The 16,368-nt window shown below is 37.3% G+C and overlaps 1 protein-coding gene across 1 annotated transcript; it reads left to right on the top strand.

Moving 5' to 3' along the window:
• The first annotated feature begins 1,130 nt into the window (after positions 1 to 1,130).
• On the top strand, positions 1,131 to 2,777 carry LOC107688919 (C-X-C chemokine receptor type 4-like). Its single transcript, XM_016486750.1, has 2 exons — positions 1,131 to 1,185; positions 1,292 to 2,777. The coding sequence occupies exons 1-2, from the start codon at positions 1,171 to 1,173 to the stop codon at positions 2,357 to 2,359; spliced, it is 1,083 nt and encodes a 360-aa protein (XP_016342236.1). The 5' UTR covers positions 1,131 to 1,170; the 3' UTR covers positions 2,360 to 2,777.
• Positions 2,778 to 16,368: the final 13,591 nt, after the last annotated feature.

Here is a 16,368-nt window from a genome sequence, read left to right as displayed (position 1 = left end):
TATGTATAATTGTTTGTGTGTGTGTGTGTGTGTGTGTGTGTGTGTGTGTGTGTGTGTGTGTGTGTGTGCAATCTTCTGATCTGAGCTGTAGCTTCTGGCTGAATGACATTTAAAGGTGTTTAGAAAGTTGTAGTGAGTGAGCCACTTCGTTGGGAATTTAACGTCTCTATCACGATTCAACTGACAGACATTCATGACGCATACCAAACACTTAGGTGGCCCTGGACCACAAAACCAGTCATAAGTAGCATGGGTATATTTGTAGCAATAGCCAACAATTGTGTGGGTCAAAATGATCGATTTTTCTTTTATGCTAAAAATCATTATATTAAGTAAAGATCATGTTCCATGAAGATATTTTGTAATTTCCTACCGTAAATAGGCCTATATCAAAACTTAATTTTTGATTAGTAATTTGCATTGCTAAGAACTTAATTTGGACGACTTTAAAGGCGATTTTCTCAGTATTTCGATTTTTTTGCGTATCTCAGCCAAGCAATATTGTCCTTTCCTAACAAACCATACATCAATGTAAAGCTTATTTATTCAGCTTTCAGAACATGTATAAATCTGTTTTAAAGAATTGACGCTTATGACTGGTTTTGTGGTCCAGGTTCAGATATAGGCTAATATAAACACACAAGCAAACACGTATAATCATAAAGCACGTTATTTATCACAATTTGTGAATGAAAATTTACATTTAATTATTTAGGAGACGCGTTTGTCAAAACGACTTACAACTGATGAGAACAACAGAAGCAATCAAACCAACAAGAGAGCAACAGTAGCCTATACAAGTGCAGTTACAAGCCACAGTACCCAACAAAGGTTTTTTTAACGTATTTTTTGGGGGGATAGGCAAAGTAAACCGGTTTTGTGCGAAGTTTCTGCAGATATACAGCTGGTATAGATTTTCGTCACAGGACGTCGTTTTCTTCAATCACATACACCAAACTTTGAACACGAAAACAGGAAAAGACTGTTTGCGGAAGACGCAGATGCAGCGATCTGTGAGCGCGAGCGCAGACTCTACAGTAGAGCTCGTGCTGTGTGGGGCGGAGCTTCCGCGCGCAAGTGGGGTATTTAAAATCGTCTGAGCTCCACAGAGCACTGTAGAAAGTCACTGCAGGCTTACTGGAGACTGAGAGCACTGGAGGTGTTTTAAAGATGGCATATTACGAAGTAAGACAAGTTATTTATTTATTTCAAAAAGTTTTATGAAGTGAAGTTTGATTGCATTTCAATAATTAAAAATGTATTAAACGTTGCCTGTTCACTTTTTTTGCAGCACATCGTCTTTGAAGATGATTTATCAACTGATAACAACTCTGAGTTCGGCTCGGGGGACATTGGAGCCAACTTTGAGGTTCCGTGCGATGTGGAGGTCAGTCACGACTTTCAGAGGATCTTTCTTCCAACCGTGTACGGAATCATATTTGTTTTGGGTCTTATCGGGAACGGACTGGTTGTTCTGGTAATGGGCTGCCAGAAAAAATCCAGAACCATGACGGACAAGTACCGCCTGCACCTTTCAGTGGCGGACCTTCTGTTTGTGCTCACCCTGCCGTTCTGGGCCGTGGACGCGGCCAAAGACTGGTACTTCGGAGGGTTCATGTGCGTGGCCGTGCATATGATTTACACGGTGAATTTATACAGCAGCGTCCTCATCCTCGCCTTCATCAGCCTCGACCGCTACCTCGCCGTGGTGCGCGCCACGAACAGCCAAGGTCCGAGGAAACTTCTCGCCAATCGCATCATTTACGTGGGCGTGTGGCTCCCCGCCGCGCTCCTCACCGTTCCCGACCTGGTGTTCGCCAAAGCGGAGAGCAGCTCTATCCGCACCTTCTGCGAGCGCATCTACCCACAGGATTCTTTCACAACCTGGGTGGTCGCATTCCGCTTCCAGCACATCCTGGTGGGCTTCGTGCTACCGGGGCTCGTGATTCTCATCTGCTACTGCATCATCATCTCCAAGCTGTCGCGCGGCTCCAAGGGCACGCAGAAGCGCAAGGCGCTCAAGACAACCGTGGTTCTGATCGTGTGCTTCTTCGTCTGCTGGTTGCCGTATTGCGGAGGGATCCTGCTGGACACGCTGATGATGCTGGAGGTGATTCCTCACAGCTGCGAGCTCGAGCAGGGTCTGCAGAAGTGGATCTTCGTGACGGAGGCTCTCGCGTACTTTCACTGCTGCCTCAACCCCATTCTTTACGCGTTTCTGGGGGTGAAGTTCAAGAAGACCGCCCGCAGCGCTCTATCTCCCAGCCGGGGGTCCAGTCTGAAAATTCTGCCGAAGAAGAGAGGAGGAATGTCATCCGTATCCACAGAATCCGAGTCTTCTAGCTTTCACTCTAGTTAACACAAGCGCGCTCATCTTGGACTGTGAATATGCTCCCAAATATTATATTAATGACATGAAAGTACCAGCTGTATGTGCTTTGTATAAGAAGAATACAGGCTGAGCCTGATTGAAAAGTTGCTAGAATGTAAATATCTGTCAGTATGGCATCACATACTGCATTGCTTCCAGTATTACTGTAAAATCTCTCTTCGTAGTGAGAAGAGGTATTGTGAACATACAAATGTGTTGATATAGTGTGCAAGATGTTTACTGTACATATCATGTATATATATTGTTTTTTATGTGGTTCCTTTCTGCACTTATGTAGACCATTGCATTTATTTATTACATGATAAAGGGACTGAATTTGGGTCCATTCAAGTTTTAAACAGCTGCTTTGGCAATTTGAAGTCTTTGCAATAAATCTTTTGAGTAGCTACCCAAAAATATTGTGTGTGTGTGTGTTTTGACCACTTCTGCAAAGCATTATTTTTATAGAGCATGATGATGGAGTTTCCCTGCAATGCCCACCGTTTATACTTTCACTCTGCACAGAGACATGAGACATCGTGGTGAGCGCTGTTACTTAGCACAAACTTCTTCAAAGTGGTCTTATCAAAAGCTATTCAAGCATGTGGAGTGGAAAAGTACAACAATTACAATATTCTCAGTCTGTAATCTCCCCCCTCTTATGCATAGCATCGATGACGGGGATTCCCTGATATGTAAATCTCTCAGGTCTGACCAAACACACCGAACACCCCTTGGCGGGATCCCCAACATGCTGCGGAATCCATTCAACCATGAACAAACAAACACATGAACTTTCTCATATGCAAAATAGTGCAGTCTTGCATTGCCATCTTGTTTTGGTTAGCATTCTAAATTTCGTTCATATCTTCTTCATTTGGTGTTTTTTGTTATTTGCCCCCCACAAATGTGCTTATACCCTTAAAGGGATTTTGTTTATTTAGGTGGTGTCATAACAAAACTATGTTGCCATATGTCTCTGGCAATGATTGGCAGCCGTACACATAGCCTATATGAGTCACAAAACCTCATTTTGCATGGTGTAAAATAATATGAAAGTGGTTCATTGTGCTGCCACACGAAAGTTTAGGTAAAAACCCACTATCCGGGTTAAGGAGATCATGCTCATAATCACAATTGCTAGACAAGCATAGTTCAGTAGACAAAAACACGTGAAACTCAGCATGCTGTAAAATAGCTCCAAATGTATTTGGACACTTAAGTAAAACCAAGTGATAACCATAAAATAATGTAGAAATCCATGTAGAAACTGCAAGCAAATTATGCTAGAGCTTTTCTCAGAAGCAACTTCATTCTTGTAATAGCTGAGAAGGTGATTTTTAGTGGATGTATGAAGTAAGTTCTTCTGAAGTTCACACGGGTGTCCTAGTAGAGCAACCACAAGGGTAGTTTGTCACATTAACTATAGAAAAAACTAAACATCCAAGTGATTATGGGGCATTATATATATATATATATAGAGAGAGAGAGAGAGAGAGAGAGAGAGAGAGAGAAAGTGTGTGTTAAATGTTGTTAAAATAATGTATATGGGTAATAAAAACAGTAAATAATCTAATCTTATTTAAAATGTAATTTATGGCAAAGCTGAATTGTCAGAAGCCATTACTCCAGTCTTCAGTGTCACATGATCTATCAGAAATCATCTAATATGCTGATTTGGTGCTCAGTTATTAAAAATGGCTATGTTGAAAACAGCAATGGTTGCTGAAAATTCAGCTTTGCTATCACAGAAATAAATAAATATTTTAAGACATTCAAATGTAATTTTAATTTTATTGTAATATGATTTTACAACATAACTGTACTTTGATCAAATAAATGCAGCATTGGTGAGCATAAGAGACCTCTTTCAAAAAAGAAAAAAAAAACGTTATTATTCCAAACATTTGACTGCTAGTGTATATATAGCCTATACATTGAGACAAAAGGGTACAATAGCTGTCACTGGGCCGGTACCCTTTCAAAAATTATTAATAAGCACCCTTTGGGCACGCTTAACACTAAGCAGTAAAAAATAAATGCATAAATAAAAATAAAACAGGAAAAATTATTAAATTAATTTGGGGATGTAGTTAGTTTGTGGTTTTTGAGCCTATCTATAACATGTTCTGTTGATTCACTGTAGTCGGTATGGTTTCATGATGCTGGTGACTGGATAGTGCTTAGGTCAGTCTCCCATTTGTGGACACCTTTCTCGTAGAGAAAAGTGATCATTTGTAAATCCTTTTGTATGGAGTTTACGTATGCAGCCCACATTTATTACTCGTGATCCATGACAGTAGCATTCAATTCAAATGGGGTGAGGATGAACCACAATAAAACCATGGGAGGTCTTTACAGAAGGAGAAAGTATTACAGCAGTGCACAGCAGTGTAGAGCTATAGGAAACAAGAGCCTGTGACCCCTGCATTGCAAAAGCTGCTAACCAGGCCACCGTGTTAAGAGGTGGAAAAGTGTGAGAGTTGACCCATTGAGAAGCGAAATCCATGCGCAAGGACAATACAAACTAACACCGGTGACTGGACGGCCCGTTGAGTCAGAGTAATGGGCTCTAATGTAGAGTGTGAAAGATTTGCATGTCTGAGAGTGTTAAGTGCCCCATCAGGCCTCTGTTCCCCTGGGGGCCGTATATATATATATATATAGAGAGAGAGAGAGAGAGAGAGAGAGAGAGAGAGAGAGAGAGAGAAAGTGTGTGTTAAATGTTGTTAAAATAATGTATATGGGTAATAAAAACAGTAAATAATCTAATCTTATTTAAAATGTAATTTATGGCAAAGCTGAATTGTCAGAAGCCATTACTCCAGTCTTCAGTGTCACATGATCTATCAGAAATCATCTAATATGCTGATTTGGTGCTCAGTTATTAAAAATGGCTATGTTGAAAACAGCAATGGTTGCTGAAAATTCAGCTTTGCTATCACAGAAATAAATAAATATTTTAAGACATTCAAATGTAATTTTAATTTTATTGTAATATGATTTTACAACATAACTGTACTTTGATCAAATAAATGCAGCATTGGTGAGCATAAGAGACCTCTTTCAAAAAAGAAAAAAAACCCGTTATTATTCCAAACATTTGACTGCTAGTGTATATATAGCCTATACATTGAGACAAAAGGGTACAATAGCTGTCACTGGGCCGGTACCCTTTCAAAAATTATTAATAAGCACCCTTTGGGCACGCTTAACACTAAGCAGTAAAAAATAAATGCATAAATAAAAATAAAACAGGAAAAATTATTAAATTAATTTGGGGATGTAGTTAGTTTGTGGTTTTTGAGCCTATCTATAACATGTTCTGTTGATTCACTGTAGTCGGTATGGTTTCATGATGCTGGTGACTGGATAGTGCTTAGGTCAGTCTCCCATTTGTGGACACCTTTCTCGTAGAGAAAAGTGATCATTTGTAAATCCTTTTGTATGGAGTTTACGTATGCAGCCCACATTTATTACTCGTGATCCATGACAGTAGCATTCAATTCAAATGGGGTGAGGATGAACCACAATAAAACCATGGGAGGTCTTTACAGAAGGAGAAAGTATTACAGCAGTGCACAGCAGTGTAGAGCTATAGGAAACAAGAGCCTGTGACCCCTGCATTGCAAAAGCTGCTAACCAGGCCACCGTGTTAAGAGGTGGAAAAGTGTGAGAGTTGACCCATTGAGAAGCGAAATCCATGCGCAAGGACAATACAAACTAACACCGGTGACTGGACGGCCCGTTGAGTCAGAGTAATGGGCTCTAATGTAGAGTGTGAAAGATTTGCATGTCTGAGAGTGTTAAGTGCCCCATCAGGCCTCTGTTCCCCTGGGGGCCGTAAGAAAGGAGAGTGGTCAGTGAACATTCCTAAAGAGCTGGTCATTTATTTCGCTGTTAAACCCCCTAGTTCACCCTGTCAATCTGAAGATATCTCACTCTATAGAGATAGACAGATATAGAAAGAGTGTATATCTATTTGCCTTCTTATCCAGTAATCTCTCTGTGTATAAAATCCCAAATCTTGACTAATATTGAATAATAAAAAAAAATCTGTTTACTCACAAATGGAAACTCTGACATCATTTACTCTTCCTAATGTCATTCCAAACCTGTTTGACTTGAATTTCCTTGGATGACAAAATGAGAAATTCTGAACAATTGCACTGGCTGCTCTTTTCTGCGCAATTGCAAAAGCTGAAGGTACTTTTAAAGGCATAGTTTGACTTTCTTTCTTCTGTGGAACGTAAAAGAAGAACAGTCTGAAAATGTCTGAAAAGTGTTTTTTGTTTTTTTTTGTTTTTTGTACATAAGTCAATGCTTACCAGAAAATGGTGGTGAAAATGTCTGGTAACAGTTAGATTAAGGAACACTATTCACTATGTACTAGTTGCTTATTAGCATGCACATTGCATATTAGCTGTTTATTAGTTCTTAAAAAGCACATATTAATGTCTTATTCTGCATGTTACCAAATGTCTTGTTTTGCATTCCACAGAAGAAAGAAAGTCATACAAGTTTGGAACAACATGAAGGTGAGAAAATGATGACAGATTTTTTTTGTAAACTATATCTTAAGGCTTCAAAAAGAAAGAAGAATGGCATAAAACTATTATAAGTAACCTATATGACCCATGTCCTGTATTCAAAATCTTTTGGAACAGGCCAACTTATAAGTTGATATTTGCTGACATCAACACAGCTCTCACTGGCAAATCCATTAGAAAAGTAGCAATTCATGAACAAAATCGAATCTGTTGATAGTGGTCTGGTTCACAAAACCAGTTTAAGTGATTCTTTCACAAAACGGACTGATTTGGTTCTCAAATTCAAATCAAGTGACTGCAGTTCTTGAGTTAACAGCTCACTGAAGGGGATGTGAATATTTTCAGTGAACAACAACTTTGGTTTCTTATCCAAAGCTATTGTGTGAATTCAGAAAACATAAAAAAAATATAATAATACATGAGTAATATAGATCATTTTTATCATTTTTTGGTGTTTTGTAAATTTTTTGAAGCCAGTCCCCTTCCATTGAAATAGCAAGGAAAAAAACAACTATACATTCTTCAAAAAGCCTTCTCGTGTTCTACAAAAGAAAGAAACTGGAACATGAGGGTAAGTAAATGATGACCATTTTCATTTTTTGGTGAACTATTAACACTACAAGTATCATAAATAGTCCAAATGAAATCTGGAATCTGAGGGTGCAAAAAAAAAATCCAGATATTGAGAAAATCGCCCTTAAAATTGTTCAAATTAAGTCCTTAGCAATGCATATTACAAATCAAAAATTAAGTTTTGATATATTTATGGTAGGAAATTTACAAAATATGTTCATGGAAAATCTGGAATCTGAGGGTGCAAAAAAATCTAAATACTGAGAAAATCGCCTTTAAAGTTGTTCAAATGAAGTCCTTTGCAATGCATATTACTAATGATAATACATTTTTGATATATTTACGGTAGGACCTTCATGGAATATGATCTTTATTTAATATCCTAATGATTTTTGGCATAAAATAAAAATCGATAATTTTGACCCATACGATGTATTGTTGGCTATTGCTACAAATATACCCATGCTACTTATGACTGTCACAGATATGGACTTTTGTGTTCCTGTTCTCCTGCCTTAGTCGTCCTTTGACCTAGTTTTCCTGAGTTGTCCTGATTAGTTCATTCTGTTCACCTGTGTTCGTTCTATTATGTCATTAGTCCCTCTCTTGCTTTGTATAAATTCTCCCCATTTCCGTTCAGTCCCTGCCGGTTATTAATGTTGCTTACGTTGATGTTTGGAGTTTATGTTGGAATACCTGTTCGTCTATGGATTTCTATTAAAGGATTGTTTAAATTCCCTTCTTCGTTGTGCGCTTACTCTCGCTCCACGCAATTCAGTGACAATGACTGGTTTTGTGGTCCAGGATCACATTTTTCTGTTTGATTCTTACAATTAATCTGTTCACAGAAATCATTCGGAGTGATTTGTTTGCCAGTCTGACCTGATTTGTTTAATTCAGTTGTAATAACAGGGAAAACAGCAGCTAGTACATTCTTCAAATTATTTTCTTTCATGTTCTGCAGAAGAAAGAAACTCACAGTTTTGGAACGACATAAGGGTGAGTAAATGATGTCAGATTTTTTGTTTTAAGGCGAAACAATTCCTGTAACTCTGAGTAAAAGCGTCCACAAACCTCACCGTGGGCTTCGTTTCACAGCTCTGCATGTGTTTTTCCACTTACGAGCAGGGTGAGGGTTAGAGGGTAAAGCTATTGACATCCATAGCGCAGGAAGGAGATCATGTCTGGGACCATTAGCGGCCACTCACAGTTCCTGCTAGATTGACCCTAGTGGGGCAAAGAGACACTTTACGACCCCAGTGACCCCCAAATCCTCAGCATGTTTACCCAAAAGGACTGGAGCCACAGAGGTCAGTAAAACCAAGATCATTTACAAATGAAACGCAGTTCCAGGGGGCTTGAACAATGACCAAACAAATGCTACTGTATCAGTAAGCAGTTTAACACATGTCGGACAGTTATTAGGGGCCGGAGCTCCCAAATAACTTGAACATACACTGATTCCCACACAATGTCATCATGTACATCCATGATACTATACACAATCATAGCACTATACGCGTATTACAACACTATCTCACCACCCAAGAGCCTGTTGTGTGATAAACGGATAAATGTGTGTGTTATTGTAGGGGAAGTGGCTGTTTTGAAGGCAGTTTCCTGCTGAAAACCCACAGGGATACCAGCTCCCGCTGTGAAAATACTTATGGGGTCTGACTACAAACCATTTCACATTTTTCACTCTAGAACAACAATGCTACATTTCAGCAGGTTATACAGATAACAGCTGATATATGACAGAGTCAATAGAAATGCCTCTTTAACCTGCATATATTATGTTGATATTATAATGAAATACTTAGTGATAATAAACTGGTCATTTTATATACAAACAGAGTTGTTATAGTTAACTAGTCAATAAAAACACATTTTCATTACTTGAAATAAAATAAACATTAAATAAAAAAAATCATTTCTTATTTTTATTGTTTAACTGTATGTACTAAAATAACTGAAACTAAAACTGAAATAAAAAATAATAAAAACTGTGCAGACGTATAAAAACTAATAAAACTGACAAAAACACACAGGTAAAATTTTAACTAAAATTAAAACAGAAAATAGAAAAATAGAAACTAATTTAAAATATTAACAAAACTGTTATAAAAATGGTTATATAATATCGTATATATTATTTAAAAAAGTTAATAAAAATAATTAGTTAATAAATAACAATACTTAGAAGTACTCCTACTTTTTTTAGGTGTAGCGTGCATGTTGTGTACACAGTTTGATTTATATTAGCCTGTGGCAAATGTACTGACGAAGACGGTTGGTTGTAACATGTATGTATGGTTGCCAGGAAGCATAGTTTGTTTGGTGATGAATGATTATGCCATTTACACTATAGAGGAGAGTCAGTCATATAATAATAATAAAACTTGAATAGCTGGCTGACTAATATAAAACATGGCAGAAAACATCCACATATTGACTGTTTCAGTTAAAGATAGAGAGGACTGGTGTTATCTTCCAAAAAAGCAGTCACACCCTCCTCATTTGTGTTGGCGTGAGATCAGTTAGCAGATTGCACTGGAATGCTGATTAGCTTTGATTAACTTGTGTTTTTGTCAAAGATGAAAACCCAGAAAGTTGGCTTGGTTCTTTGAAAGCATCTTATTTATGCCAGAACCGAAATACTATTTTGTCTTCACGCAATAAACCTTTATTCCTCACTGAACATGAGCCCCTCGACTCTCACCCGGGGCTATGGCTGGAAATATGATCTTGGGGGATGTGTGTTTTGAAGGAGAGCAGCTGCCCTTTTTAAAGGCTGTAGATGAATGATGGGATTAGATGTGATATATAAGGATGTGCATGTGTGTTTACGAATGTTCAAGTTTAATTATATGTGATAATCTTATTTAATTATATGGGATAATCTGAACCAATAATGGTGACTTCCATTTATCCTGTTTATTTATACTACAGCTCCTCTAAATTATTAATTAGAAGTGATTTTGTAATTCATTTCAGTCTTAATTCTCACCCTTCATTCCTCTCAGAAATATGATATGCTTCTAAATAGGATCTGAAGAGGATTTTGTCAAGTGATTAGCGGAAAGAAGAGCTTGTATCAAAGGGAGTGGGTCGGTATTCACTTAGCACACACGCGAACACGCATACAAACACGTGCACACACACACACACACACACACACACACACACACACACACACACACTGTACTGACAGACGGGCAGGTGCTTGGGCACCTGTTGGTACAAAAGTGGACTCACTTACATTCATTCTCCACCTGCAGTCCTTCTAACACGGTAGTCATCCCTTGTGGGAATACCCACAATACACACACACACTTCCTCATTTGGGCCTACATGCATCTAACTTTGCCCACAACAGTAAATTTCCTCCTTTCTGTTGATTCGAGTAAGGGATAGTTCACACATGCATTGGGTCTGTGAAGTCAGGTTAAGGATAATTTATTGTCAGTCCTACTATGTAAGAGAGAAATGGCAATAAAACTCGGACTTGACAGTATGAGATCATCTGCTATAAAGTAGTGTACATGCTAGCCCCATGCTTATCTCACATAATTTAGGGCCACACCACATGTTTTCTCAGGTGTTGTGTGATGAGCATGACCAAGCAATCAGAAACATATTCAGATGAAAATCCCTCAAACTGAACATAGTGGACTATTTTGGCCCTGTGGACTTTTAGAAAATACAAATTTCACACTCTCACTAGCTTATTTATTAACACTTTTCAGAGGAACTGTGTATTTTTTGTTCTCGGAAAGTAATGTAAATTCCCAGCACAAAAGAGTTTTTTCACTGTTAAATTTGCATTGTGTTTAACAGCATTCTGTGGTGAAAATGACATTTGTAAAATTGTTTGGAATAAAATAGCAGACTAATTTTCTTGCTAAGGTTAATTTTGTAGCTAGAACTGTATGTTTCCTAAATATACACAATTATATAATACTTTCATACTTTTGAATTACATTTGGAATTAACACACTATAAAAAATATTTTGTTCAAAGGGGATGTTTCTCATTATTTTTCTTCACACATCTCATGCACTGACACTGTTTTCTCCTTGGTAAACATGCATGATCATTTTATTAAAACAACTTATTAGGGCCAAAATAGGGTGCTGTAGCATGGAAATAACAACACAGAAATGAGTGTGCGTGATTAAAAATGTTTTTTTTTAATAATTTTCACACTATATAAATATAACATTTTAATATAAATATTGAAATGGTTTATGCTTATTTCACTCATTCTTCATATCATCATTTTAAACATGCAATAATTCAATATAATTTTTTTTATTAGTATTAGTATTAAATAATAGATAGTATTATATTTATTTTAAGATTGAAAGTCTCAAAAGGTAAAACAATAAAATCCATATAATAAAACACCAACCAAGGAACATAACAGTCGCAGAGTTGAAGAACCACAGAACAGCTCAAACAAGTATCTATTTGCATGTTTGAAACACGAACCAGCAAAGACAAACCATAAAGTGCAACGGAAAACATATTAGCTCATCACAGGGTTCAAAGTTCACTGGACCACATCTAAGCATGTTTTAAGGTTCCGACATCAAAGCACACATAAAATGTATGAAATTGAAATAACGAAATCAGACAAAGCAAAAGCTTCTCTTGGTGAGCATTCACATGATGGTCATTAACCTCGTGGCTTTAGTGCTCCCCATCGGTGCATTAATCCCAGACACTGTGTCTAATTAGCGTGATGTCAGAGAACCTTCAATTTGTAACTCACACAAATCCAATTCACGCTTATAATCTGACCTTCCCTTGGAGGCAAAGATAAAGGCTGAGAGCGCACACGCATGTCAACAGAATGAAAGACGAACCCATGCGGTCATTTGACCTCCTCACACCTCTTCTGTGAGGAATAAATCATCTCAGCAGCTCTTTCTCCTAAACGGCCCAGTTTGACAGAGAAGCATGTGTGAATCAAAAGCAAAATCATGTTTATATGAGCAACCCCCAATTTCCCCTTTCGTCAGTGTAACACAATGGTCAATCTGAGCATTGAGATGCTGAGTGAAGGTCTGAAAACCATTTTCCCACTGATTCAGAAAAGACTTCCCATCAGGAAGAGGGAGAAATAGAACCTGGAAGTTTACTCAGAGGTTTTTTGCGCCTTGTTTTTTGGCGATTTCCTGTTGCGGTCCGCCCTCGGCTGAGCCGCACGAGGAAGAGAGGGCTTAGGTGAAGAAAGAGAAGAAGGAAGGATAGTGGCATAGTAAACAGAGGAGAGGGTTGAAAGATGGAGGCTTCCCCCTCCTTCTTCTCCTCAGCCCCCCGAATCCAGCTGTCTAAATGGAAAGGTGGCACGGCAAGGAGGGAGGAGGAGGTTACAGTTGGAGGATGCTTATTGTTTTGTGATTCCTGTGTTTAGGGTTCGGTTTGTGTCCCTCAAACAAAGGCCCATTCTACTGGAAGGGATATCAGCAAGTCATTGTGTTTACAGGTTTACAAGCACGCAGAACCAAAAACAAGCACCGCTAGCTACAGAAATTGGAGCGGCGTGTCCAACTTTGCACTTGCATTGTATCAAAATAAATATTAAAGACAATATATTCAATCTTTACTTCCTCAAAAAGCATTCTCTTTCCATAAGCTCCAGCGATCCTAAGAAGCTTCATATATTCCATACTTGTTTTAATCATTTGTAAAAGCTGTTCTGATATATATTTTCAGGATTCATGTTCATACTTTCAAAATGACAGTTGCTATGAAAAAAAATCACGCTTCCAGCCACATGTAAATGGTGCGTAAAAGATTCAAATGTTTTGTTCTTTTAGGAAAACTGATGACACTGCATTTTGATTATACCATTTACCATAATATAATTAGTTAACAAATTAGCTGAATGTGAAAAAAAATTTCAGTGATAAACAAAATGATTGAAAACAGCCGCATCGTTTGTTTTTTGTTTGTTTTGGTTTTTTTCCGAGCACCAGTATTTTTCTGCAACCTAACACTTTAACTTCATATTTTTTGTTAGGCATGTGGCCAATTAATTTCTTGTGCATTTATGCAATATAGTGGAACAAAACTTGAAATATAATTAATTTAAATGTAATTAGTTGTAATTCGTGGGCGTGGATTATGCTAATTATTAATGAAGGGTCACATGCACCCTGTTCACAAGTGATTGGAATTCATTAACATACACATGTTTAACTATCAGATCTAAAGTTTACAAAAGTGAGTTTTGAGGGAAGACCATTTTATTCGAAGTTTACTCATATATTTATGAAAGTTTCATGAATTAAGTCCACAGAGAGTAAAGAAAATAACTGGTTAACAACCATCGATGCATCCAGCCCTCACCCCTATAGTATGCAAAAAGCAGTATCATGTCTAAATACATGTTTTTTTTTAAAACACTATGAAAATCTAAAATAAACTTGAATCATTGAAATATTTATAGCATGAAAATTCTTTATCTAAATTTTAGCACGTATAACATAACGTCATTTATAAACAGTCAATTAGTGGGTTCTTCATAAAATGCAGTATGCCATTTTGGACAACACTAAATGGATAGTTCAACCAAAAATGAAAATTCTGTCATCACTTACATCATTTGCTTATCTTTCCAAAACTGTATGTTTTCTGTCTACTATGGAACACGAAAGGAGACATTCTAAATAAGGATAGGGAACCAAATAACACTGGAGTCCATTGACTTGCATTGATCATGCCCAACAAATCACACACACATGACTCAATAAAGTAATCCAACTTAATGTTGCGTATCATATCATAAAAAGATCAATAAATGACACACAGTGCAGACATCACACAGATGGTGTGAGAACCAGATGATAAAGTTGTTTATATTTTATGGAACGTAACTCTACAAAGAGATTGCAGATTTGTTACGTATGTGTTCCCCGACTCGTTTCCTTCTGTCGTCGTCCGTCAGTCTGACTGCATCTTCTCTCAGCTCCATTGACAAAGAAAAGAAGTCTGTACTATGATGATGCAAACACACACACACACAACATGAGTCATCATAACAGTCAAATTCTTAAGTGCATTCCAGCAAACCTGTATTGACTGGGACAGACCTGTCAGGACACTGTTTACTGCTTTTGTTTCTGGAATCCTGCTTTTTTAGAGTGTATGTAGGTGGCTGTTCTTTGATGCATTTTTTTTTCTTTTCTCACCTGAGGAGACAAGGGGTCATAAAGTCCGTATTGCTCTTTTGTTGATTTTGATTGCTTCCATTGTCCTCATTTATAAGTCGCTTTGGATAAAAGCGTCTGCTAAATGACTAAATGTAAATGTAAATGTAATGTAAATCTCAGCATTGACAAGAAGTACTCAATTTATTTAAGGTATATTTTAAAATATTGGGACTGTAATGTTTCTTGATATAAAAATATGTATCTACATGGCTGTTTAATAATAGAAATCTGCAGTTTAATGTGACCTGCCCTTCAAAGAATTCATGTGGGCTCACCAGGGCTGCATTTATTTGATCAAAAATGCAGTAAAATGGTAAAATATTATTACAATTTTAATTGACTGTTTTCTATTACAATTTTAATTTACTGTAATTTATTAAAACATGTGATTTATTCCTGTGATGGCAAAGCAGAATTTTAGCAGCCATTAATTCAGGTCTTTAGTGTCAAATGTTCAGAAATCATTCTAATATGTTGATTTGGAAACATGCTCAAGAAACATTTAATATTATCAATATTGAAAACAGTTGTGCTGCTTAATATTTTGGTGGAATCCACTTTTTTTCAGGATTCTTTGATGAACAGACAGATCAAAAGAACAGCATTAATGCATCCATACTGAAAATGTATTAATGTATTAATTTATTTAAATTAAAAAAAATCATACTAATCGTAAACTTTTGAACAGTAGTAAAGTGCACTAAATAACATAATAATTGAGTTATGAAGTCTGAGGACAGGTGGTTTTAGAAGGAGCCAGTGATAAATGCCATAATTTTGATTAAATAAAGTGAAAATAAATCTTTGATTTATTTCAAACAGGAAATTTAGCTTATTTCAAAATTAAAGGTATAACTGTGAGACGTTTTGTTTTTGCCATGTGCAGGAATTAGACTGAAGCTCTGCAACAAACTACCAGTTTCAGCAAATAAAATTATTAATGTAACCTCACACAGACATGTATGCGTACACGTATCAGCCATGCTGTCATATTCATACAAACAACAGCCTCTATTTATTGAATATTTACTGTACTGCTGTCTACAACACAACAGGAACAAGCTTTTTCCGCTTCATTTCAGGAAAGTTAAAAGGTCCAACAGGCAACACATATGTTGTTGTGATACAGTGACAGTGAACACGCTTCAAAACACACACTGACGCATACAAACAAACAACCACACATCCAAGCTCAGACATCTGTGCGAAACAGGTTGCCTTTGGAACCCAAACACACAATAACTCACGCACAGGCTACTTGTTTGCAGGATGCTACAAATACAACAATGGGTCCATCACAATATGATTATGCCGTATAATAGCTTCCTTCCAGGTCAGGTCCTCTCATCTGTCTCTCTACAAAGCTGTATTTGGCCACTGATCAACCAAAAGGGCAGTTCACTCATTCATTTACTCATTTTCTCACGATCTTAGCTGTGTGGAGGATGTCCTCAAAAGTCCAACAACATCCTGATAGACACCTGAGAGTCGAGTGTGTGAGCTTGTCTATATGTGTGTGTGGTTTTAACACATCTGGAGAGGTGAGTGTGTTTCTGAGTGTGTGGATGTGAGCTTTTCTTTTGAATGACTTTCAGAAGTGTTGTGATGATTGATGAAGCACCATAGGAAGGAACATTTTTGGTTTAAAAAC

Source organism: Sinocyclocheilus anshuiensis, unplaced genomic scaffold, assembly GCF_001515605.1.
Source record: "Sinocyclocheilus anshuiensis isolate Anshui unplaced genomic scaffold, SAMN03320099.WGS_v1.1 scaffold101, whole genome shotgun sequence".
Classification (NCBI taxonomy): domain Eukaryota; kingdom Metazoa; phylum Chordata; class Actinopteri; order Cypriniformes; family Cyprinidae; genus Sinocyclocheilus; species Sinocyclocheilus anshuiensis.
The sequence above is the reverse complement of the archived record's forward strand: the minus strand, read 5'-3'. Positions and strand labels throughout refer to the sequence as shown.